This window comes from Dermacentor variabilis, chromosome 9 (genome assembly GCF_050947875.1).
Source record: "Dermacentor variabilis isolate Ectoservices chromosome 9, ASM5094787v1, whole genome shotgun sequence".
In the NCBI taxonomy this organism is placed as follows: domain Eukaryota; kingdom Metazoa; phylum Arthropoda; class Arachnida; order Ixodida; family Ixodidae; genus Dermacentor; species Dermacentor variabilis.
Window position 1 is genome coordinate 77,003,815 of NC_134576.1, and position 27,553 is coordinate 77,031,367.

The window sequence follows — 27,553 nt, forward strand, 5'->3', positions numbered from 1 at the left end:
TCTTTCAGTACGCTTACTTGACTCGATTACCGAGCGAATTGATGCGTTTCTTAGGAAGAGTAGTTTATACAGCGTTTGTAACTTTCTCCACGTTCCCGTGACCTATTCACGCTTGCGCCATTCTTGCAGTCCTACAACCTTTGTCTTTCCGTTCTCTATTTGCCTCCGTGACCGACGGACGTGCGGGTCATAGTGCTCTGCTACTTTGTTACGTTTACAGTTTGCGCCTAAGGTTATATTCCTGGCACTCGACTCCGTAGTGATCGCTTGATTGGTGCGCTGATTACCCAATGCCATTTGTCATCGTTAATTTCGCGCCACACGCATGCAACTGCGGCGCGCAATCACACGTGCGCTGCAGCTCATCGTGGCACAAGCACAAGCATCGTGGCACTCGTGGCACAAGCACGGCGGCGTTGGGAGATCGGGAGATCGAATGCACGTCGATCTCCCGATCGACGTGGAGTCGCCGTCGATCGGGAGAAAATTTACGGGGCCGAAGTCGCGATAAGACCGCGGAGTGGCCACGAAATAATCGGTGTTTATTTTATATTCCGACGCCGACAGCTAAATAACCGGGGTTATGCCGGTGTGCCCCCTCCCACCCCCCAATTCTGGGCCCTGTTTGAAATCCGCCACACTGTCGAATTCGCCATATCTCGTCAACTCTGATTGGCCCAGACGGGACTCTCTGACTGGCTCTAGAAAAAAAAATGCCGCGGTTACCGAAATCGACAGTGCGGCTGAATTCGACTAATATGCAGAATAGCGCCACGCTGCCTCAAATTCCGCAGCTGCCACAGTCTGCAGCCGGTCGCGCTAGAACGCTCTAGACAAGTGTGATTCGAACTGTAAGTCAGCGCATATTTTATTGAGACCCCACGTTATGAAAGTAAATGAAAAAAAAAATTAACCGAACTTCGGCGAGCGGACGCAGAGAGGGAACAGAACTTCGCTGCTCACACTCCCTCAAACGCTGCTCACCTTGAAAGGATGGGCGACTTTCTGGAATTCCCGCAGCGGCACATCGATACCGACGACGCCGAGCAGGTTGGCGGTTCCAGCCTGCAGCAAAGGGAGGCGAAAAAAAAATAGAAACACAGCAGTACGAGGGTCGCTCACGCTCTTCGCGCTTTCCTTTCGAATACGAAAAAAGCTTCAACTATAAATTAAATATTGCGAACGATAATTGCCAGTCACAAGCGCACTCTCAATAATTGAGTTGTCAAATTTTCTGCGGTCGTTTTGCCAGACGCTCCAATCCAGCCGAAGCCTGCATCAGAGCAAAATGCATCTTTTTTTTCGCGCAATCACTGAGGTGGCATCGTCGGGCAGTTTTGATCGACCACCTAAATCGGAGAGATTGTCTCGCTTACCGGAAGAAATAAATTCTTCGACGTGGCAAGCTTTGTTCGTGTGTTACGTTGATTGGTGTTCGTATGGAATGTAAGATCGGAAGGCTTACGCGAATTGGTAGAGGGCAGATTGATGGTGTTTACGGAGCACACATACTAAGGACAAAAAAGAAGACAGACGGAAGAGTGCTTTGAATTTCGCCACGTGCTTGAAATAAGACAGTTAACGCACATTAGTCGCTTTTTCTTGCCTTTTTTTATATCCACCAGTGACGTAATCCATTCTTTAAGAAAATAAAACTAGCTGGAAGTCAGCGCTCCTTCACTTAGCACGTCCCTGCTCCCTTAGTCTGACAACGCCATCAAGTTTGGCACAGACCCTTCGGACATTCAGCGGGCCTTGTTAATTGTACTTCTCAGTAAAGATAAACTATATTGTATTCTGAAGGAGCCAATGACTGACTCCGGTGAGCTTCAACAACTTTCACTACGTCACAGCTGCCAAATGCGAAACACTATTTTCAAATCCATCACGTCGCAATGACGCATCGACGCTAGGGTTTAAGCGCGAAATTAATATCTGAAGAAAATGACACTTAGATCTCGATAAATTTTTTTTTAATAATGAACCAATCGCAGCAAATTTATCAGATATAAAGTTTGGAAATAATACTTTGCTCAGTTTGTAGCGATTTACTCTGCTTGTTTCTTTTTATTTTGTTGTTATTGTAGTATCCTTTCAATAACCCAATAATCCCGTGGCTCAAGAATCACGGCGGTATACTTACAGTGTCGTTGCTGGTGTTGTACACAGGGGCCGCCACTGTGGTGTAGAGCGGCGGATACTGCAGACAGGGTGGAAAGGGATAAAAGGTGAGCTTTAGTAAGGAAATGGAGAAGGCATGCGTCATTATCACACTTTCCGTTACATAACATTCGTTATTAACTGCGCAAAATTTTGGAGGATTGCGACACGATTTCGATGGAGAGGGAACAAATCAAGTGCGACGCTTAAACACCGGCGATTCCTTTTTTAGCTTCTTAATACACCGACGAATTGCGACAATATTTAGTCTTTTTTACCGACATTCACGACAACGACAAAGTCATTGCAACATGATATATTCAACTGCGTAAGGAGCAAGTGATATGCACTTGTCATTCGTGAGATACTTGCCACCTATTTGGACAGACAGAGGCCATAGAAGTCTGTTACGATTTGGCATAATTGTAACAGTGAAAAAAGAAACGTAATGAAATGCCAGATATCCTTTTTTTTGCCAACTCGCTGCCTTCAAAAAGTGAGCGGACCATATTGAGCGGAGAAGCGCGACATTTTTTTTTTTCTCACATAATTGGCAATGGCCCAGGGTAGATTTTTACACAGCCTCCGCTTTGCAAAGCGGTATAACCGGGCACCCCAACAGTGCTCTCAGTACTACTTATGTCTATGACACGATAGGTCATATGACGGTGAAAACTAGAGCCGAATGTAATAATAATAATATATGGGGTTTTACGTGCCAAAACCACTTTCTGATTATGAGGCACGCCGTAGTGGGGGACTCCGGAAATTTTGACCACCTGGGGTTCTTTAACGTGCACCTAAATCTAAGTACACGGGTATTTTCGCATTTCGCCCCCATCGAAATGTGGCCGCCGTGGCCGGGATTCGATCCCGCGACCTCGTGCTCAGCAGCCTAACACCATAGCCACTGAGCAACCACGGCGGGTGGAGAGAGCCGAATGTAGCAGTTGGCACAAGTACGATGCGGAAACTTTATTTCTTTTCCTTGATAGCGTGTAATCAACAGCGATTCCTCTGCTCGAATATATAAATGTTTTTTTTTTCTGTCGCGGTGAACGTCATACCTCATATCGCGCGTACATTATAAGCTTAATGTATACTGCTGGCTACGAGAAAATGTGCAAATAAATAAATAAATAAATAAATAAATAAATAAATAAATAAATAAATAAATAAATAAATAAATAAATAAATCACAACAGGGTTATCACCAGTTCCTAAAGCCTATCCTGTATGGGCTCGATATTAGACGAGACCACCCGCTGTTGCACGGAGGAAATACTAATGGCGCCCGTGTCATTCACGTAAGCGGATCAGCAGAAGAGTTTTACCAAAACAAAAATAAATATATAATAACGTTTTGTAAATAACCCTCTGGAGCATTTTCTTACTAGTGCTTCGTTTCCATCAAGTTTACCCCACGATCGCAAACGAGAAAAGGATCAAATCTTTGTTTAGATACTGGCTTGGCACTTTATTAGGTATTTTATTTTTCCTGTTTTCCTTTTCTGTCTAATATTTCGGTATAACCGGCCCGTTCAGCGGACACACTTCCCGACTTTCCCAGCTGATCAAGACGAAGACAGCGAATGCATTTTACTTTTTCATCCAGAGGCTTTTCATGCGTCTCGGTGCAAGGTTAAAAAGAAAGCATACTTCATATTTTTTTGTTTCCAGGGACGACATAATGCAAGGGGCGACATTCATTTTGGCTGCCACGATGTGTCAGTTAACGCAAGGCAAAGCTAATCCTACTACCGTTACCGCACTCGTTCGTGGCTCCGGTAAAGAGGAACGGTAAGGGTACGTTCGGTTAAGGTGACCGCGGTAAGCGGAACTGTCAAGCAGGTATACGAACGATGCGAGGCTGGAAGTCGTATCATGGGAAAGCGACGTGCACGCCGATAGACCAAGGTTATTTTTCTTCTCCGTAAAAAAAAAAAAAAAACGCAAAGAAACGAAAACAGAAGCTGGTCATCAGTGGTGCCACGGTTCGGTGACAGTCGTGATGTTCTGAAATATTCCGAAATAAAAACGTCTTCCCGAGGTCTGACTAGTGCATTTCTCAAGGTAAGAAGGAAGACACACCAGCAGCTGAGTTAGGCAATGCCGCCTAATATAAGGGGGCCCTACACAAGTGTTGCCTGTGTGGAACCAATACGAATACTACTAATCACAGTGGCACACGTTCAATGTACACGTAGCTCTGTCAGTTAGAAGCAAGAAACAATCTATCTGCTTAGCAGACGGCAGCAACCAAGTAAGCGGCAGCATCCAAACGTTTCCAAAATGCAAGTATAACTGACTTAGACAACCGTCGCGAAATGGCTGAATCGGTACCCTAAACCTAACTTTGCCCAATCACGTGTTCATTCTGAACAGACATGTTTTGCTTGCAGTGTTCATAAGTACTTCATGTCACTCGCTTCACAAGCTGGCGCTACCGAAGCTCACGCTCAGGCCTGTATACTGGCTGTCCCACGTAAATTGTGCCAACATTTAAGACGTGGTACATTCCCCTGGCATCCCGTAAACATAATAATAACGCGTTTGTGGCGTGGATCCACGATTCACGTTATAGATTCCTCAAAGACATTCATTGAAGATAACAAGGCCTATGTACGTATACAAGATGCCTCACTTGTTTTATGATGCAGGGTAAACTTTCGAATAATAGTAATAAAAAAGGACAGGCTACAACGCTGGAAAGGTTAGAGTCCGCTTTGGTAGGAACCCGTACTTCGAATTAGGCGTGAGGCGTTTCATGAAATAAGCATAATTGTTACCCGATGCGCGCTACGGTGCGGCGCTAATTAATTGGTAGAGCTTAATTGGCAAAGCACCGCACGGGAGAGATGAGGACGTGGCTTCGGTTCCCACTTTCGGCAAGTTGTTTTTTCGTCCACTTTAATTTCCCGTCAAACCTTATTATTTCTACGCTACAATTAAGCGTACTAACTTCCCTACGCCCTCTCTGGCTTCGATGTTATATTGCACGGTTGCGACAAAATAAAAAAAAAAAAAATCGGGCTCCGCGAATTCCTTTGCAGTTCCCTCGTTAAATTTTCAATGGACAATTATTTTGTGCCTTGAGGGGCTTTACCATAGAGAGTTTTCACTTGACGTCCCGGATTCGGCCTCTCACCGTAACAGGGCGCGAACATGGCGGCCACAGTGACATCCGTGCACGGTGCTATTGCACGTACATTGTTTCGCTTTTTCGCGACGGTTGTTTTTCACCGCATTATCACTGCTACCGATTCGTCGCTCGGCGCAAGATGCGCCCGTCACCTTGTGACGCTTCCCGTCTACGTAGCTCATCAAAGGGCTAGAGCCCAAAGATGGCGGCCGCGATGACGTCAGTGCTAACCACCTGTAGACGAGCTTCACGTTTGTAAACAAGTAACCCACGATTTCGCTAGCACGCAGGCTCACGTGCATAATAAAAAAAATAGAATCACCTTTTCTTGCAGTCTCTCGTCGGACCACTTTAATTCGTTGCTGCAATAACCTGTACATTTCATTATCACTACAAAAAGGCTCAGGACAAATGGGATAGACTACCACAACTACCTAAGATTCGCGGTAAAGGCAACCACACACGCCGCTATCTGCACGACGTCGTCACCTTTCGGAGCAACTCCGCAGAGTTAATTTGCACGCACCTTTTTCTTGGGCGGCCTTCGCAGGGCCTCGGCCTGCGAGGAGGAGCGGGCGTGACGCCTCAGGGTCGGCGCGTCGGGCTGGTCGGCGGCCACGTATTCGGCCGAGGTGTCCTCGCTCACGAGAAGCGCGTCCCCGTCGCCGTAGTACGAGGGCTCGGGGTCCTTCTTGCGGAACAGCCGCTGCTGCAGGATCAGCTTGCGGACCTGCGCCTTCTCGCGCTCCTCCCACAGCCAGTCGGTCAGCTTCGGCTCCTGCGCCCGAGAGCGTGCGTTGTGATGGTCGCGGAGCATCGGGGGATGGGGAAATCCGGAGAGGAGTTCGGGAAAAAGGGAGCAACACCGAAGCACTGTCACCTCGTCGGGCCCGTGGCCGCAATGACGCACCCGCGTTCTGAGCCGGCCGCATGCAATTTTACGAGGACAGCCAGAAGAAAAACGAAAGCGCCATAGCTACGTTTACGTGAATGCAACAGCGGCGCATCTCTGACCTACCGCATCCAGTGTAAACGGCGCTAACGCACTAGGAATGGCGTAACGCATTAAAAGGCCAGGAGAGCGAAAGAGCGACGAAAGGGGGCTAGTTATGTACGAAAAAGACGGGGACAAGAAGAGAGACAGTAAAGGCAGGGAGGTTGACCAGACGCAAGATTGCAGTTTGCTACCCTGCAACGGGGTGGGCGATATAGGGGTTGGAAAGAGGGCAATGAGACAGAGACAAGAAAACCCGACAAACAAATGGTGAGCAAGCCTACAGCTGGTTTATTAATGTCAGATAGCGTGTATATATATATATATATAGATGGATAGATTCACACTTAAATCGAGGTGGAAAAGAAAAAAAAAGAAAGTGCAAGGAGGGTTAAGATGAAGATTGCGGATGATCACACAAGTCAGTCGAACACATTACCAGCGTTCGTGGCGCATTCTGAGCGACAGAAGTTTTCGCTTCAGTCGGCTGCACACACGGCATGCTGACACACTTTTCTCTTTCGGCGATAATAGAAATCACGTCTTCATTTTACATACTTGTGACAGCACGCCGAAAATCTGGGAAGCAATGTGCGAGGATTCGCGTGATATTTGCTAACAGCCAGTTCCACGGGCCGTCTGACTAAGTGATAATTAAGCGCTGTTAGTCAGAAAATGAAACGATTACTAGCCCTGCATATTTGTCACGTTTACCTCAATAGTATATGCTACTCAATCGCAACCAATTTAGCCAAAATGAAATTTTCTGCTGTTCGCCTATAACCTCGAGACAACACGCAAAATTAGTTTTGTCTGGGAGTACGGCGCTTCATGCTACGAGCTGCGCACCCAAACGGAACCGCCGATTATCTATTGATTTCCACGTAAATAACGATAATTATAATACGTTTACTAATCAGTCTCTGTAGCAGAGTGTCATTGCTCCTAAAAGCACGCATTTTGTTTGCGTTTTGGCAGTGATATACTTATACATTGATTTTTTTTTCCCGCAACACAGTTCAACATTAGAACCTGTCACCCTGTTGCCCCAGCTCATTGTCGTTATCACAGTCGTGATGAACGATAAAAAAAGACAAACACGGTTTGATTGCATGCTGTTTAAAGTTTCTCTTTTCTTTTTCTTTCACAAAAATGGGTGCTGCTAGATTTGTTATACCTCCAACGTTGCGCAGTACTTGTTGAGATCCCCTTGTGTGTTTCTGCAATCGCAATCTACGATCGCCCCAAATGCGTAGTCGTTTAGCCCCGTTTCTCCTACTCGTGCTATATAGCTCTTGTTGGCTTCAGTATATGCGCAAGAAAATAATAAGTAAATAAACGAATAAATGCGATTAATTGGTGAGGCTATGTAGGCCTTGAAGCCACACAGTGGGGGGATATACTATTGGACACGCCCTAACAGAGAAAGTAAAAAAAAGAGAGGTAAAGAAGAAGGGAGTTGGCGCATAGATCTAAGCAAACGAACGCGTTATGCATCATGCGTCCGAAAAAGTGGAGGACACACGACCCGGATTCAATCCCGCAACCTTGCGACGAGCTGGAGAACGCTTCGCAGACGTGGTCGAAAGGTGCAACGGCACTTTTTCGTCTCTTCTGCGCATCTCTCCCAAACTTCCCCCGGAAAAAAAAAAAATGTCTCGGGAATGTCTCAGGAACATGCTCGCCACACGACACGTATGTAGTGCGCAGTTACAGGCGTCGTCAACCACACCTCGATTTTAATGAAAAAAAATAATGGAAGACGCTCAAGCTTCGCCTTTAAGAGTGGAACGCGATAGCAAAGATCCCCGACCGCGCTTCTCACGCTTCCCGGCAACTGCAGCTTATGTGAACCGTAACGTTTACCGGGAAACGGCTGGCGACGAACGCTACGCACGAAGGCCAGCTTTGTGGTAGAAACGCGCTCCCTTGCGTGGGCCGATCCCGGAGGTTGTGCACAGCCGCTCCAAACCTCAAACGGCAGCTGGGAAAAGGGGTTTGTGTTTGAGTTGCCGCGTAAGAGAATGATGTTTTCCCGTATATTCGAATAACAGTACAAGGTTATCACGTTTGTAGGTTGTGTGTAAGTCAGACTTTAAGAATTTTCTGACTCATTTTACTTCGAGAAGTTCAATTAGTTCAACTAACGCCGATGCGCCACACGGATGGCCTGCGCGGCCCGGGATGCCATGGTTCGGGTTGATTTTTCGCTAACGGTCAACGCCGCCGACGCCGATACCGGATTTTCTGCTACAGGGGGCCCCTTGACACTGACGCGCTAGAACACGGTTCGCGGATCGCACATACGCTGCTGTGAACATCTCGGCCGAATTTCGCAGTCGTGCATGGCGCGTGGGGCTCGCAAGCGGAGCGCAATTTCACCTTTTTTCTGCAACACTTGTTTTTCCAACAAAGCTTTCTCCTCACCCATTTCGAAGTTGCCGGCGGCTGCCGTATTTCGCCATTGAGCGAATGCCCAGAAACGGCTGCCATTGGCCGACAGCTGACACCAATCAAGAAGGGTGTTTGGATCAGGGCGCTTCTTCCTACTGTTGCTGTGAATATTTACTGACGCAGTTTGCTAAGCGTGCAGAAGTAGGCGAAAAAACTACGTTTCGAATTTTTATAATGCGTGCTTAACGAAGAGAACGACTAACGCTTGCTCAAGCTTGCAGTCGCGAGCCTAGGAACATAGCGCTGGCCACACTGCTTATCGATTAGTTCCGAAAACTCAGCCAGCCTAACCACGCCAAACTTAACTGTCAGACCAGCAGTCAGGAGCGAGCGCGTGCTTGTGAGCACGCGCTCTACTGACCGCCCCTGGCTGGGCCTCCTTGGCAGACATCGCTTCGTGTCAGCGCTTCAAAACGCGCAATCTCGGCGTATCCTAGGGGCTAAAGTCGCAGTGAAGAAGTCTACGTGAACGTCCAAGATCAAATTTGAACTGCACGCCACGGTGACTCAACAGGCGGAGTATTCCGGACACCGCCCTGCTCTGCCGTAGCCTTAGCAGCGAAAGGCACTCAACAAGGAGTGGGAGCACCGCAAGGGATACCTCTGAGTGCCAATAACTCCGATTCTGCTGCACGCATTGAAGTAGCTCTTCGCTGCAAAGTATTGGCGAAATAGCGCACTTCAACGTCAAATGCCTTTCCCGTCTTCGATAAAAAGTGTTGCAGGACCCCATTAAGGAAAGCGTAAATGGTTCTGTACGGTCCGTTTTCTCTCCTTGAGTCGAGCTGCGTAATTCAGCCTACGTAACACAACGTTTTAGGAAAGCTGAAAGAACGCATTTTCTCTACCTGCAACGCCCCTTCTTCACAGCCTGTTGCTATTGAGACAACGCTATTGAGTTAGGGGAGAGAACGCGTTCCATAACCAACTTGAACGACTAATTTTCCTTCACAGAAGAAACAGACAGAAAAAATGAGCAGGGCGCGAACGAAAGAGAGAAAGGAAGGAAAGGAGGAGAAAGTAAAAAAAAAGGAAGCAAGGAAGGAAGCAGTGAACGAATAAACCAATAAAAAGGAAAACAAGAAAAAGAAGGAAACAAAGGAATGAAAGACGTGAAGAAAACAAGAAACCGAAGGAACTTAAAATAGGAAGCAAGGAAGGATGTGGAAGGAAGGAAAGAAAGATGTAGGAAATATGAGACACATAGAAGGAAGGCAGGAAGTAAGAAAGGAAAACAGATAGAAAACAAGTGAATCAAAGAGGGAAGGAAATTAGGAATGAATTAAGTACGCGAAGAAAGAAAATAAGGCTGTAATTCAGAAAGCAAGAACAGGAAGGAAATAAGAAGGAAAGCAAGTTACGAAGCAAGGAAGGAAGAAAAAATTAAGTAACGCAGGAAGGAAAACACGTAGAAACGAAGGAAAATGTAAATAATGAGGAAAATAAAAGAAGGAAAGTAAGGGAGTCTGGGAAAAAATAAAAAACGGAAGAAAGGAAGCCAGCGCGGGAATTCTAGGTAGAAAAAGATGAACAACAAAGAACGAGAGCAGAGAACGCAGCAGAAAAAAAAAAAAAGCGAACCCCACGGGACGGCGCGATGACGGAGATGGCCGCAGTGAGGCAGATGCGCGATTCTCGCGGCTTTCGTCGCCTTTTCGAGGCCCAGGGAACACAAAAGGAAGAACGGGCAGAGGGTGGGAGGCGAGGGAGGGGGGAGGGGACAAACGGCAGGGAAACAGAGCTCTCCATTTTGCGCTTCCGGTTCCTCCTTTCGCAACCATCCCAATCTCGCCGCGCACACGAACAATAGGTATGCGGTGAAGGCCACAGGACGAATCAAGACAGAGACGAAATTGTGAAGAAAAAAATAAAAGGAGCGAGACGAGTACACAGAGAGAGAGAGAGCAGTGGAGGAAAACGAACGTGGTGACTGAACAAAAGCAAGGTGCGTGTGTGTCTGTTTGTGTGTGAAAAAGATAGGTACCAGTGTCGTAAACGATTCCCTTGTTTGACGCTGGCTAACGTGGTGGCGTGACCGAACAGAAGCAACGAGGGTGTGTGCGTCCGTGTTTGTGCGTGTTCGTGTGAGAGAGAAATGTGTAAGTTTCTCAAACGCCTCGCCTGTTTTTCTCGCTATGGTGCACAGTAGCTGCGCGGGCTGTAAACTTGTCGATGCGCGCTGTAAGACGTAACAAAGAAACGGAAGCAAAATGGCGGACCCCAGAGGGAATCGTAAACTATAGACGCGATCTCGCCTGCATGCTGCATCTCTCTTTCGTTTCTGCTCATTCAAGGGCAGTTTTTTTTTTAGAGCTTGCTTACCGTCTGGACTACCGTGTAGCAGGGATACAGTTGCTCGACTAAAGGAAAGAAAAGAAACGTCGCCGTCGTACTTTTAGGTTGGGTGGCAAGCCGTTTCACAACGCAGAGATCAAAGGGATCAGGCAGCTGCGGTAGGGGCAACGGGCAAGTTTCGAACTAATTATTGGAGAAATCGAAGCCGCGGTCCGAATGAACCGGAAATAGAGGCCACCGATGAGTAACCTATGCTTACGTGCGACAGCGGCGACTGGTAAGGTCTTTTTAGTCTTTCGATTAACATAGGTTACGAAGAATCGACTTGCCTGACATGGTGAACGGTTGTGCAAGTACCGCACAATATGAATTGCAAGAAATGTTGCAATATGAAAAAAAGATTTACGAGAGCCCTGCACCGACCGGCCACTTCGTGATGTCAGCTTTTCCTTCGACGCTTCTCCACTGAATTTTTCCGCAATGCGAAAACGTATTAATTAAAATAGCTGTGAATTTCGCTGCAGATGTTTAGCACTTATTTCACGAAACTGGCGCAATACACACAGTCCCCAGCAAAATGTTACGCTTCGAGCGCCACCTGAATTCTGCAATTTTACATAAAGTTGTATAAAGTCAACAATATAGTAGTTCATTTGTTAACTTTTTACATCGTAACGCTGGTGGTCCATCACGCACATGTTATGTCGACACTGATATTAGGTGTTGTCTGAAAATATTATCGTTTTGTACAGAACTCCCGATACAATAACTTGATATTGTCGGCGCAGAAAAAAAGCACGTGAATTTTTTGAGATGGTCACTCACTGTATTTGTAGTGCGGGATCTATGAAGAGTTCACTTATAGGTGCACAGCGCGCACTAGTGAATCTTGAGCATTGTTTTAGCGAAATCCTTACAAGAAATCGCGCAACACGGACAACCATTGCCTTTGGCTGGGACGATATCGACATGCCGTTCTTCAACATTAAAGCAAGCGGTTTCTATGACGCTACCGTAAAATTGTGTACACCGTCGAATACGGGAAACGCGTGGCGCTATACCTAGCCCTGCATAGTGACATCGTGGCGTTGTTTAGTCTAAATCTACATTCAGCATACCGGACAGGGGGGGGGGGGGGGGGGAGGGGGCCCTCTGTTGTCGAGCAAATGGCCAGCGCGCGATGCCCTCTCGTGTGAGTTTTCTAATGTCTACGTCACAAGCCATAGCCTCCGAGATGGCGCCACACAGCACGCGCCAGCCAATCTGGGAAGCCATGTACGAGCACGAGGAGCAAGGAGAATGCCCATGCGAGCAAGCTTTCGTGAGCATCCAAGAGACGCTGCAGCGTAGCCACGAGAGATTACGAGAGATTACGAGAGCGAAGCGTTCGAGGGACACAGCACGTATACAAGCTGGCTGCGTTCATCCATGTAGAGGAAGATTTGTGCGTCCACCATGGTTGAAAATTTACGTGCCCTCGTTAAACGGATAGCGAGGAAACATAAAAACTTAACCGTGCTGCTAAAAACTAAATAAAAAGAAAATTGTATCAACAAGTTTAGAAGTGAACATTAACACTACGAAAGCTGATGTCATCGCCTTTTCTAAAACAACAGGCACATTCCGGACAATCAATCAATTTATAAATTGGTAATGACTCATAGTATTTGCTACCGACAACACTGCATTCCTAGAGGCAAAATTGGATAATGGATAAGCACCTGTTATTCACAGTGCATACAACCTCCCTACTCCGCAAAAAAAATCTATACCATAATTCTGCAAACTCCGCCCTTTAGGACATGCAAAAAAAAGGACGAAACTGACACATAATATAACGCTTTGAAAGGTACTACTAAGTCCAGGCTAAAACTTTTTCCAAAAGCCTCTAAAGAGTGTAAGAATACCGCACGAGCCATTCTGCGATATCCTGGAATTCTCGCAAAATACTTTGGGCCCTCATTCGAAGTTTTAATACCTACGTTAGCTACAATGTAGTTTTCGTATTGGAATGAAAGATATTTCGTCCAAATCGGTCTTACAGTTGCCGCGTGAAAACACGCCTGCGTAAACGTATCGGAACAGGCAAACCAGCGTCGGTCCGAAGCTAAATGTTCTCGAAGTTTACCGCTTCGATTACAGGAATGAACACGTTGATGCTCTGTCCCAGGAAGAATGCTGGAGACAGACTAAATCGCGAAGCAAGCATGCACAGAAGGCGTTCCTTCGTTCGCGTGTGCATACAGCGTATGCGCCTACCGTCATGTCGCCGTAGACGGGGGTCCAGACGATGGGATGCCTCCGGGACAGCACCATGGGGCGGCTCATGACGGGCACGTATTTCTGGGTGACGGAAAAGAAGGCGTTGAGGAATTCACTTCTGCTGACTGTATATAACGTGATAACATCGCAACGTTAACGTGCATCATTACGCGATACCTGGCATCGTGTGGGTTTACTATAGGCGCTCAGAGAGTTTCTGATGGTATACGCATAGGATTCATTGCCGATGACAGTGAGTATTCAACGGTATAAGCTCAGTTTCAAATTTTCTACTCCTTTTGTTAATAAGCAATCAATTACCACTCTGCTCCTCGCATTGATCATAAAGTTTGAAGTTAATTTACATTGCTGACGAAGAGGTTCCATATAAGCTATATCACCTTTCATGTGACCAGCTAAAACCATTTTCTGAACAAGAAACGGTAAGGTTAAAACACAAGATTTTTTCCTTTGGCTTTTTTTTTTGTGGGCAATGCAGTGTTTGCACAGTTGTGCTGAAAGTGCCGGTGTAACCACCGTAAGGCTCTTGGTCCGAGCCCAGCTAGCAGAATGTCGTTTTTTTTTGTTCTTGTAGGAACAACCTTGTGGCAAGAAGGCTGAACAGAGCCACGAAATAGTGTGGCAACGTGCAAAAAGAAAATGCTAACGCATTTAAATAAACGTACTAAGGCGGCAACTATCTGCGGCCTCGCTGAAGAACAAAAGAGGGAATATTTTCGCAACGCCGTCGGACGGGAAGTCGTATAGCTCACCAGTACTTGCTCCCGAACTTCCGCTAGCGTCGTCACGTGAGTGTAGTAACCTGCAACGAGAACGACGGACGGAAACTTAGTGAGAAAAGAAAAAAAAATGCTAGAAAGGCATCGCTTTTGAGAGAGAACAAAGTGTATCGGTGACGGCCAAGGCAAATCCAAGTTTCCTCCGAGAGATGCGGAAAACGCTCTTATACCACGTCGTGGCAGCAAGCAAAACAGACCTGACGAGAGACACACTTGGCAGTAAGTGTGTCAAGTGCATCCTATCGTCTCCTACGTCCTCGCCCGCAACGTGCTACGTCTCGCAATGGATCACCAGTGAGCTTAAATCACCCCCATTAGTGAAGCCCCTTCCACCCCATTCCTCTCTCAAAGACCGAGGCTGCGAGACTTCGAATTCTAGCACGCACACTATCCTTAACATAGTGGAATACCACACATGCAAGGCCCACAAGACTGCACAGACTAAACCTTACACTGCAACGCACACCTCCGGCCGGACTGCACCGGCACGGAGCGTCTCTTCTGTGTCGGTTGTGGCTGGGAGTTGCTTCACGGTAGCTTACTCAGCACTAATTGGAATGGCTGACAGTCCTGCATGTTATGTTTGCGGATGCGAGGTGAACATTGACCACTTATTGTGCCACTTCCCTCAATTTCAAGCACAAAGACAATCGTTGTTCGACACATTGAGGAAATTAGATGATCGTCTTCTGAGTGAACAGAGTACTACAACACCGTCACCCACCGATAATCGGCTCAGAAGGCAGTAAAGGCACTTTTGTGCTTTCTCAAAGCGTCTGGTTTGCACCAGCGGCTTTGACCAGTCTGTGCACGTCTCTATACTCTCTCTGTCTCCCTTCTGTCTCTTCCCCTTCTCCCTTCTCCCATCGTAGGATAGCCAAGCAGACTCTTGACTAGTTAACATGCCTGCCTTCCTTATATCCCTCTATCTTTCTTTGAAAACAGTACTTACGTAAGCACTTCACAACGCACTTAAGTCACTTACAACGTGCAGACACCAATTGAAACTGTTCATTCACGTACGTTCCTCGTGGCAAGTGCTTCAACCCTGTTAATAGCGTTCATTCATTCATTCATTCATTCATTCATTCATTCATTCATTCATTCATTCATTCATTCATTCATTCATTCATTCATTCATTTTTATTTCCTTAAAGACCCCCGAGGGGGTATTACATAAGAGGTGGGGTTTTTTTGTTAGACAGAATATTGTTGATACCGATCAGTGCGATGTTATATTTGATATGCTATGCATGAAGCTTGATGGGCAGGTGATAATGGCGATTGCAACGTGATTGCAACGCCATAACGTAGTAATGCGTGAAGCACCCGCGAAGCGGTCGGCCTAATACGCCTCGATGCGCGTTCGTAGAGCTGCACAATGTTCTCCCTAAATTCGGGAGTCTAAACATTGACCACACGGAACCAATAAGCGGTTTCCAGAAACGTGTCAACAACGTGTTAGTGTCTGCTGGAGCCAAAATATCTTTTTCTTTTTTCAAGCGTCACAGCTTCTCCGCGACCATACGATCCTTCAATTAACGCGCGGCTTAGAAGACGTTGAACTCAAAATCGAATCTGAAGCTGCGCGAATTGGCACGGAAGCATGACATAACAGCGCATGATGTAACGGTTTTTCTACGTTAGTCGGTGTCACCTGCGCCGTCACATCACGTTGAACTGAAAAGCCGTGGGCTCTACGGGGTGATCGTATTTAGGTTTGCAAAAAAATTTTTAAAGATAACCTGTGGCATGCAGATATAGCACACTTCTTGTCCTTGAACTGGATTATTTGGAGAGGCGGACTTTACTAACACGAAAAATCGAAACAATTACTCTACTAACGAACAAAAGTTCACTAATTGCCTTCTTTATATAGTTACCTAACGGCACATATTGCAACTTGCCAATTGTAGACTGTGAGCGTTGAAGACGTATCCAATTCAAATCAATCTCCAGAATGAAACCAGTTTCGAGATATTATTTCCCAAAGTGTGGGACCAAATACTTGGGCGTTGAGTTACTTTTGTTCTTTAGTGCATACAAGACGGTGTTTTGTTAAAAAAAGTAAGTGGAACAATAGCGCATTTTATTACGGCGACTCTCATGGCGCGTTTCTACAAATTCCAAGATACAGGTAATTGGAGGTTGCTGGGAGAGGCCTTCGTCCTGCAGTGTACATACTATAAATAGCCTGGTGATGCTGACCTACAGGCTGGTGTCTCTCTGGAAATTCCTTTCAGGTTGATACCGCCTCGTAACCTCACCGGCTAGAATTCGTAAATTGCAGTATGTGTCGCAATGTAAATAATCAACAATTAGCGACTCTTCAAGAATTGTTGAACATGTGTTTCGATTTCTCGTGAAATAATGTTAGCCTCTCTAAATAATAAAGCTCAACGACTAGAACTCTGTTATCTGCGACAGGCGATATTTCGAAATTCGGGAAAACTTAAAAAAGAAATAATCACCCCACATACGAAACTGGACGTTGTACGCGTGCGCAGTCCCGTACTCGTTGTGCTCGTTGTACTCGTTGTACGCTGAACTCGTTGTACGCATGCGCAGGCCTGTCATATTAAATATTTCCCAATACACGGATATCGCTGATATGGTTCGAGGTGAATTGACACATGCGTAAAATGCGCGAGAACTTCTTGTTCCTGTTTGCGATGTGACATTTGAAGGGTACTTACGTTTACAAATAGTATCGTATAGCACCGCATCACTTGTTGTGACCGTTGTTCTCCGGCTGTACGTTTAACGTGCGTACTGCACGAAGTGTTTGAACAATGCACAACACTCGCCACCTGTTCAGGCGCTCGTTATCGTTCGGGCCTTATTTTCACATTTCGTGATGTCATTATTGTACATTCCTATGACAATCAATTGTTCTCAAAGCATAGTCGGCAGCGAAGGCGGCCAATTTATATATATATATATATATATATATATATATATATATATATATATATATATATATATATATATATATATATATATATATATATATATATATATATATATATAAACTTCCACGCTTAGAGTTCTTTCACAAAGAATAGTGACGACTGTCATGCCCAGAAAAAGATTCTCGTGATTTGCGCGAAACGTTCAGCAAACTATACATCTATACATCTTCTGCAGCGAACTGTTCTTTCTTCTCTAGTTTGTGCCGTAATGCGAGGGAGCTCGTTGCCGGTGCCCTAATTTCTAAGAGCCGTGATTAGAGTATAGCGGACACGAAGCCTTAGTTTCATTATGTTTAACTTTCTATCTTTCTTTTCTCTTTCCTTTTCTTTCTTTAGTTTCTGCTCTTTGCAGCAACGAAACGTGCATGAACTTTGGCTAGCAGCGGTCACCGTGCATCTGAGTACATTTAAGAAAAAAGGAAAGGAAAATATTTTTGCCTTCATATATGTCATGCTCCGTGCCCAATATTTTTTTCTTGTCTTACATAACGGTGTACCAACTTGCACGCAGAAAGCAAATTACGCCCAGTTTACGGGATTAAGGGGATCAAGTTAGCTTGGTCTTCAAGGAGAGGCTTACGCGGCTACTTTCGACATAATGCGAGATTCAATTTCTTCCGTCTCGAAGCAATCCCTCCCCCCCCCCCCCCAGGTCGAAGGTGGATTGTGCGCACCAACTCGTTATCTCGAAATTGGCAGTGGCAATACAAGGGAGTGGTAATAATAATAATAATAATAATATATATATATATATATATATATATATATATATATATATATATATATATATATATATATATATATATATATATATATATATATATATATATATATATATATATATATATATATGTGTATATGTATAGAAACCGGTACCAACGAAGCCACGTAAAACCGAGGGGAAGAGACAAAGGAAGCTCCAATACACGACTAAACTGTCCCACAGAGAGCGTGGACCTTGCGATCTGCCCTCGAACTTTAATGACACACCGGTATTTTTCTTTAGATTTAATACATTTGTACATTCCCGCACAAGCCTTCATGCTCGAGTAAAATAATATGTTTCTGGCGTAATATTAGGGAATGAAAGAGCATTTTAAATGCTGTTTCAGTGGACAATAAACCACTGTGACAGACTGTTACGCATTATGCCTTGCTGTATATAATAAAAATCTATTTAGAAACAATGACTTCAAACTTGATTTAAGCAGAGCGTTTTGTTGTGATTCTTATGCATTCGCGGAACGACTTCGAACGTCAGAACAGCCACACGCGCCTTCAAGGTTTCCGGTCTCTCGGAGAAAGGTGCCGATTCGAAGCCACCATATCACGGCATACCCGCGCATATAGACGCGTCGAAGCGCCAGTTATTGATGCGAAAACATTATATGGCCCTTTGCTCGAAAATCCGTCGGCGTCCGCGTCGGCGTGACCGAGCGATGGTGCCAAAAATGGCCGACGGCGCAAGAAGTAAAATCACGCAAAAAAAAAAACCGCTGGAATTGACGTCAAATTTATCAGGGAACTCGTTCCCGCAAACAAAGTGAACACAACGGCTCTGAAAAATAAAATTTGGTGCATTTAGACCTGTGTAAAAATCGAACCCGGGCCCCTGAGACGAGCCCGTTTACCCAACGCCACGGCGGCTCCACGGTTCTATAGCTGACTAACGGTGGAGCCTGATGCTTGCGTCACTGGGCACGTGACGGCGCAGCGAATGAGGAGGAGGTGGCGCCACGTCATGATTGCATAAAGCGAATGTATAAAATAAAAAAAAAACCTTTCAACCAAAGGGACTATAATGCTTTTGCAACGCCTACACGTAAGCCGTCTTAAGTGTCTCTGCCGAATGTTTTTCCCTTTCTAGGGAATCATAACAAACTGTACGCCAACAATCCCGCATCGGAAACGTACGTCTGCTCGAGTACGTCCGCTACTCACGCATCTGTCGCCCCACAACTCTACAGGAATCAGCAGTAGTGCTCATGCGAATTCGAGAATGTACGTAGCACACCAGTGGCGACGCGTGCACAACCAGATTAAAGGGACACTAAAGGCAATTTGAAGACAACGTGGACAGTTAATATAACATTCCGGAAACCTCGGGGTGCTTGTTTCGTGCCAAGGAATGAGACAGTTTTAGGGGGAAAAGGGCCGCTTGCCTCTAGCGCACTTCAAGTCGCCCGCCCCCGAGCGGGCAGTGATGACTTGCCATATGCCATCACAGGCCTTTACCGGCGTCGGTGTGTAAAACGGCACCCGACAGACGGCGCTACGGTTTTTTTTTTGGGAAAGCGCGAAAGCACCGCCAGAAACCGGGCCAAGACAGAGCCGACAGCGCAAAAGAGGAAGGCGCGCGCCGAATCATTAAAACGCTCTTCGACGCTCGTCGCGACACGCCTAGTTTTTTTGTTACTTGCAGTTTGTGCGAGTTTCGCGAGTGAGCGAAAGCAGCGCAGCTCTACGCGATAGCCAAAGCAATGGAACGCCAAATACGGAAGCGGCGCAGAGTCGAGGGTAAAGTCAGAAAGTAATCTCTTCCTGAGAACTAAAGTTTCTATTTATATATTTTTCGAAGTATCGAATAGGAACAGAAAGACAAGTAGTATTTTCCACCGCGCTATAACGTCACGCAAAGATCTTCTTTATGATTAGCAGTTGAGTGCCAGTGATACAATTGTAATGAGGAGTCGCTGCGCCATTGGACTAGTACTTGAATGTCCCGGTGGAGTTTCCAATCGTATCCGGCATTTACCTCAATTTCTCGATTACTAAAGCTCTGTTGTCGATAACGGCGCCTTAGAGGTTCACGAGCATTATCTGTCACTTTAGCTTCACCGAATATTTGCTTTTAGCGTCCCTTTAAAGGAAGGAACAGCTTACGTGACATTTCTTACTCTATCCTATATATATATATATATATATATATATATATATATATATATCGTGGCAAGCTTGAGAGAACCTTTTATAATTCACTGTAATAGCTATTCTACGAACAGTTTAGGTTTCGTTTCTCGAGGAGTGCATCTATCATAACGTCACAACACAGAAAGCGGTCACGGGGGAGCAGGACCATTGCGACATTTTGACACTCGCTCCTAAAGCTGAATCGGATTGTCTATTGCGCTGCTACGTGGGTGCGCGCCATCACTAGCAGCACAGCAGACAACCGAGCGAGCCCGGGCGAGTACCAAGTGACGCGATGTCATGGTATCACGTGATTACCAACTGTGCCGTGAAGTTACGACACAAAGAACTCCTGGAGAACGAAATCGAAGCTCATCGTAAAAAAATATTACAGTAATTTATTTAGGGAACTCTGAGGCTCGCCAGTATACATTATTTTTTACTGTTTGGAGATTCGTGACCTTCACATAACGCAAAAAGAAATGTGCACAGTCAGAAATGTTCTGTCAGTACTCGTTCAGAAAGGCCGGTCTCTCTATATATGTAGCCCAAATCCACGCCCCAGCCACGACGCTTTCTGGGCAACAGAAGCCAATCTCGAAGGCCGTGCTTTTGTTATTTGCATGCGCCGGAAGTGATTGAGGAGCAGGACGTACGTCTGCACACCATGCTTTGAATACCACATATTGAAGGCGCGACAACGTTCAAAGTTTGCACTGTCCTAGTGCGACTCCCTGCCCAATGAAACGCACATTACCTTCGGTTGTTTTGACATTTGTCTCGTAAGTGATTACGCAAATAATCCCGGATATAAAGCCGGATGCGCGCGAAACTTACTTGAAGTGATTTAAGCGCACCCATGCCGTCAGCTATCCTGAAAATTGACGCCAACTGGACCTGTAGACCATTGCGAGGTGGCAGACGACGAAAAGCCCCCTGACGTGCGTTTCGAATGCCGCGAGTTGAGATGAAAATTCGGAGGGCGGCATGAACAGCCTACGACACGATGTAGCTCTTTCAGCTCCTTGTTTAGACGAAGAAAAACGTTTATTACGACAAGTATGACGAAGAAACGGTCGGTTTATCCAAACACATGGATGTGCTACATTCTGGGTCTAATTGGGATATAAGCATTATTTTTTTTATGCCCGTAACATAAAAGGCGGAAATAAGCACTAATTAGCAATGCGATTACGTCCCTGAAATGCATTCGGGTCTGAGGACGGTATGCCAAGCGCGTCTTGGGTGAGAGCGATAATTTGACAACAGTTATAGCTGGGTGAAAAGCGACCGCCGGCACAAGAAAGAAACGAATAGGTCAATGGACGCACGGCAGTAATACGAAACCCGTCTCACCTCTGTTGGCGCAGGCCATCCAATTCATTTCCCGGGTGTCGGTCACCTCTCGACCGATGAGGTAGGTGAAGACACGGACCTGCGAGAATCAGACAATAAATTAAATGAAGTTCTGGGTTCCTTGCGTGCCAAAATAACAATACAATTATGAGCATGCCGCACTGAGGGCTCCGGATTAATTTTGACTACCTGGTGGGGGTTATTAAACGTGCACCTAAATCAAAGCACAAAAGCATTTATTTATTTGTCCATTTCGCTCCTCCCTCTCCCCCTCGAAATGCGACCGCCTCGGCCAGGTTCAAAACCGCGGGCACAGCAATGCAATACAGAGAAGAGAGACAGGGTTGTCGTTTCTTGAAAGGTAAGGAGTGACTGGATAAAGGCAGACACCACTGGAAGACGCATTGCTTCACTCCACCGTTACATTGCTTACATTGTTTCCTACTTCGCCTATAGATTTGGTTAGATCGAGCGGCTATGCAGCTACATTCAGGTTACATGGTTGCCAACTGGCTTTAAATACTTGGTTAGATATAGCAAATAGAGCCACTGCAGCCATGTTTAAAATGCCTCGTACTTGATCTCGATGACGTCTGGCGTAAGCGTGCCCCGAAGCTCACTGCGTTTCCTTCGGCGCGTTCATGTTAGGAGTCGTCTCGATCAAGCCAGGCATGAGCTTCAAGGTGCATTTCCGTATAAGGAGAGGGGAGGGGCGAAGGCAAGTATGAGTTGATGACCGACTCACCGGAATGTTTGGCCAGTTGTAGTGCCTGAAGATCTCCTCGTAGGTGTAGGGAGCGCCGTCCGTGACGAGCATGATGGCTTGGTTGCATTGACTGCCAAGCCGGGACTTGTTGTACTGTGCGAAACACGAGGGTGAGAGAGCAAGAGAGAGAGAGAGGAAGGTCAGTGCGCGGTCAGTTACTGAGCGCTTCATTTCGCGGGATTGAATCTAGCGCATTGTAGAGATACAAAATGCCTAGTATAAACGTGCACGCCAAACCGGTAATTATTGCCCAGAATAATGGCAAATTGCACCGAGGCCAATGCGATGCCTACGAAATAATACGCAAAAAGAAAGTGGCAGTTTCGCCCGAAAGCCCAAGCTTCGATAGCTATAGCAATGCATTAGAAAACTATGCGAAGTAGGGTTCCTAGTTTTTCCAGTCATAAGCATTAGCTTACTGATTGAATTAATATGCAGGGTGAATAAACACGAACAGATATCACTCAATTACCGCGAGCACCTGCTGTCACAACGCTGGCGTCGTGATGAACGACGGCCTCGATAAGCGGTCGCTTCGGACTGCCTTTCCCTTCAACGCGTGTCCGACACTTGAGATCTCATGCCACCTACAATGCTAGGCGAAGGCAGCGCACATGACGGCAGCAGCAATCTCGGCTCACCCATACTTACGGCCTTGCTCAATGCACGCAAGCGCCCGTTATACCGCACTCGAGCGCCATAGTGTTCGCCGCGTGACCTCACATGAGTGCTCGTCGCAGGCGCCCGAGCTGGAAATCTAGGCGCTGACACTCGACGTCACAGAGTTCCGTCACCGAAAACTGACAGCTGCGCCCGAACGGAAGCGATAGGATACTCCAAGAAAAGTTTGCACCCATTCACATCATTACGAAACGCAGCTCCAGTTCTAATCGTTTGATATAAAAAAAATTCGTTTGATAGAATAAAGAAATGTCGCAGTTCCACCTGCAAGGCGAAGCATCGATTGCGATAGAAAATTATTAGACAACTGTACGAAGTAAGGCTAGTAGTTTTCTTGGCCGTATAACCTTGTAACCACTCGTTGACTGTCTAAATTAACGAATAAGGTGTCACAGGCGCACAGACAAATATGGACATATCTCACTCGATGACTTGCTGTAAAAAAAGAGAGAGATAAACGGGACGCGAAAGGCAGGGAGGTTAACCAGAGAAGATACCGGTTCGCTGGCGTGATGAAGAGCGACCGCAGCGACAAGCCAATTGCCCGTCGTGCTGCACCGCGCTTCAACTCGAAATAAGCGGTGAGAACACAGCGCACACAAAACAATCAGCGCTCGGCGCGCCAGGACACTGTACCCACCGCAGATCGCTTTCAAGGTGGGGCCCTTGCGCGCCCGTGATCGAGCCCCCGTTCTTCCCGGCTCACCTTCACGCTGTTTCACTCGCACCCACAGCATACGGCGCGCAACCGCGATATTATCGCACTTGGACTTTACACAGAACATTACGGCGACGGCGTAAAGTCGCCTGGAGTGCCAATATGGCCGTCAAGAAAAGAAAGGGTCAGCGAAGTGTCCACGCTAAAGAAAGCAGACGCACGCACATGGTTGCTGAAATGACTGAGTGATTAAATGTAGATAATATGTCCCTAGTATGTCTCTTTTTCATGTTTATTTTTTACTTATTTTGTATCTTAATCGTCTAGCAATTCACACGCAATTGCGTCGACCGCCATCAGGTCTCCTTAGCCGTCCTGCAACGTAAGGGAACCCGCCGTGGCTGCGCAGTGGCTATGGTGTTGCTGCTCAGCACGAGGTCACGGGATCGAATTCCGGCCACGGCGGCCACATTTCGATAGGGGCGAAATGCGAAAACACCCGTGTACTTAGATTTAGGTGCACGTTAAAGAACCCTAGGTGGTCGGAATTTCCGGAGTCCTCCCCTACGGCGTGCCTCATAATCAGTCAGACGGTTTGGCATGTAAAACCCCATAATTTTTTAACGTAAGCGACGTTCGCTGTATTCTTCAGAAGCCTCGCTGGCCACGCGTCTGTCTTGGGCGACTCTGTTTCGCTCCAGGGCCTCCAAACGATGCTCGAAGACCTGCCGCTCCTGGCAGGCAGAATACGAGTCACGCATTTGGGCGAGATGGGCATCAGGAGTTTCGGCCCTTTTCTTGGCGTGAGTGGAGCGGGCTTCAACATGTAACGGGTGCCTTTTGCCTGTAATGAACACATTCGCTATGCTTTCTTCCCAGCATTTCTTTCCCTGCATTTTTCGCTGCATTCTTCCCTGCATTTTTTCCACCAATACTCTGAACGTCTCTTGCTTATCTCGACTGCTGACTGCTTAATACTTCCACCTGCTTTAAATTCCTGCGCTCCTGGAAGGTAGACGTTTCGTACGGGCCTCGTTCGGTAGATGCCTTCGCATTCTTTTAGGATGTGCTGAGCTGTCCCCTAATTTTCAGTGTAGCACACGGATGACCCTTGCTGTTCCGAATATTTGCTCCGACATGTTTTTGTCCTTAGGGAACTAGTTAGGCCCTCAGATAGCAAGGCATTGTCTTTCGTGTTATCGTACAGATTTTTCTTTCTGCGAAATTGGGCGTCCACGTCATCGAATGGAGATGAAGGCAGTTGGGTTAGGTGGCACTTCGTCGCAGAACGGCACAGGGTGACGGCGACACATGCTCTCACATCCCACACTGTTTACGGCTAGATACACAAATATAGCCGATGATGATGGTGATGATGACCTTCGCTTCTTATTATATCCTTAGCTGTTGCTACGTGCTCTCGGCATTGCAATGAATTATTTAATAGAATTTTCATGTTCATATGACATCTACAAATAACCTTACCAACCGTCTCTTTCCAAAAGTGGTTACAACATACCCAGATCCAAAATACCCTGTTAGGATTGGGAGCTCAATCCCATCGCTCGTAATCCGTTGTCAAGATTGGAGTCCGTCATGAATTCGAAGGAAGCTGGCCCATGCCGTCGTCCAACTTATCCACGCTGAGGACGTTGATGAAGGGAAGTACTGCTTCTCATCGAGAACGAGGAATATGGGTTTATTTACAGTATTTACATGCAGTTCATCAGTCTAGCATGACTGCGAGAGAAAGTACGTCAGTCTAACACGACTGCATGAGAGAGTGTCTCAGTCTAACATGACTGCTTAAGAAAGTGTATCGAGCATCCGCACAACAGCCGTTTATAAACACTCGGTCCTCCCCCGATTCCAAGGTGGCGGAAACGTTCGTCCAGTCATCGTAAACACGCCGCCTCTCCGCGGGACGGTTTACACGCACAAACACACACACACAGGTTCACGGTCCGAAACCGACATCACACGGATTTCGTAGAACTCAGAGCGGACCCTCGCAGTGCGCCCGGGTAGCCATTGTCTTGCTCTTGGTCGGCGCGTGGGAAGGGGCCTCCGACGACGTTCCCGCGGCAACTCCCCCACTCATAGCAGATCAGGTCCGCGTTGGTGTGTTCGGTTACAATAGTTGGCCTGCCGAACTCGTTCAGTCACAATGGCGATTTAGTGACGCCGTGGCTAGAGGTTTGCGGCGGCACTCTAGGAAACGTTGGCGCCCGTTGTCGCAACTGGCTGGCAACACTTGCACTTCAGCTGGGCCGTTCTTAAAAACCCCAAATCCACCTGATGCCAGCTAAGACCTTGTCTTAAAATGAAAATTAGCATTTGACAAAATCAAATTTGAAATGGTCATAGTGCATTAGAATGCACGGTGACCATTTGCGACTGTATCCTTTCTATCCGGCAGGTAAATAGGGATTCCCCTAACCGAGGAAATTGAAGAGCAAGCAAAATACGCCAGCATACAAGCGCCCGTGTTTGTCGTTTCTTTCTCGTCTGCGTCGTTTTTCGCGCGATTTTCCGTAAGATGGTGCAACAGCACGGCAGCTTTCCCTCTAGGCGATAAGAAACTCCGTCGGTGCATTGCCTCCGTGTTCTGGCGGCTCTGCAGGATTTGCTTGACCTCGAATGCCGGTGGCGCGTTCTTTTCATTCTTCCACTTGCAGGTAGCGAGAGCGCTCATAGTGTACGACGGAGGGAAAACCACATCTGGCAAAAGTATCACATTTCGGAAATGAGTCTTACAGGGGCTCCACAGCCGTGAATGAAAGCGTATACCAGTCGACTCTATCGGCCATGGGGACAGCTGCTAACGTACCTGTGACATCTCTCGTACCAGTTCACCGTTGCCCTGCTTTGTCGTCTCTTCACGTCTCGCTGTCAGTTTGCAAACGGGCTAAAGATTGAACCTTGTCAGGTGATTTAGGTCGTCCTAATGTTTCGTAACAATTCAATAATTTATAAAGCTAATGAACGACAAGAGCATAAAGGGCAGCCGTATAAGCCATAGTTGACGCTTGAATAGTTGATGCCCTAGTACAAGATAACTAAATGGTGCTAGGTAGGGCATGCGGTCTGTAGAACCGATATACGCCGGTCTGTTAGTTTAACAGAACGGGAGCAAGCAAGAGAAGTGCATTCGAACGCTGAATTGAGTAAAATGGAGCGATGAGATTAGATTAGCGTGCTGGTATCCGATGAATTATGTCCAACCAGAAAAAGCTGTTAATACAGATTTCTGGCAGACTTGTTTGTCCAGCAGTTGACTCGACAAGGGCTCACGAGTATGATTAGGCTACAGAACACAACTCGGAGGGCATATATATATTAGTGCCAGAGTTTTGTCTATAAACCCTTTTCATGGTCTTGTGCCAACGTTGTCAAGTCCTACTGAATATGCGGCACGCTCAGGCGACTGCTACTCTCACGTTCCATCACCGAGAAAGAGTGGGCAAAAAAACAAAAACAAAAAGAAAGACTCAAGGCTTCTACTCACGTGTTGCAGCATCTCGAAAGCCTGCTTTAAGGCTGCGGTGAAGTTGGCGATGTTCACCGTTTCCAGTTTGCTGAGATTTTCCTTGAATTCCTGAAAAAAGTAGGCAATCGGCGAAGCTCACGGAACTGATGATGGTGATAACAAATATCGCAGTCCCATGACAGCAGTGCAACAAAAGCCAAATAGCGCTAAATCCAAAATTATTCTGCAGTTCTCCCTGTGATAAAGTTGAACAGGTGTACGGCAGCATTCAAGCTGCGGGAGTTCTAAGTTATCATTAATGTTTATGGTACACACACACACACACACACACACACACACACACACACACACACACACACACACACACACACACACACACACACACACATATATATATATATATATATATATATATATATATATTCTTTTTCTTTTTGGTGCGCGTTCCCTGTCGGCGTACGCGTAACGCCCTGATGCAGGTTCCAAGCTGAGAGCGGGTAACCTGGGCCGGTTTAGTGTAACGATCCCAAAGCATGTTTTTTTTTTCTTTTCGCGCTTCTTCAAAGGTCAGAGAGGTCCTCGCGTTTAGATAACTTGCACACGACGTTACGGA

At 46.5% G+C, this 27,553-nt stretch overlaps 1 protein-coding gene across 1 annotated transcript in view; it reads right to left on the reverse strand.

Moving 5' to 3' along the window:
• The window catches only part of LOC142557005 (voltage-dependent calcium channel subunit alpha-2/delta-3-like), a 210,538-nt gene that overhangs the window by 51,758 nt on the left and 131,227 nt on the right, over positions 1–27,553 (reverse strand). Inside the window, exons 10-17 of the mRNA XM_075668523.1 lie at positions 26,959–27,048; positions 22,091–22,204; positions 21,346–21,424; positions 14,081–14,130; positions 13,305–13,388; positions 5,829–6,080; positions 2,144–2,200; positions 985–1,065 (exon numbers count right to left, since the gene is read on the reverse strand). Coding sequence (XP_075524638.1) covers positions 985–1,065; positions 2,144–2,200; positions 5,829–6,080; positions 13,305–13,388; positions 14,081–14,130; positions 21,346–21,424; positions 22,091–22,204; positions 26,959–27,048 — 807 coding nt within the window. The remainder of the gene's footprint in view (positions 1–984; positions 1,066–2,143; positions 2,201–5,828; positions 6,081–13,304; positions 13,389–14,080; positions 14,131–21,345; positions 21,425–22,090; positions 22,205–26,958; positions 27,049–27,553) is intronic.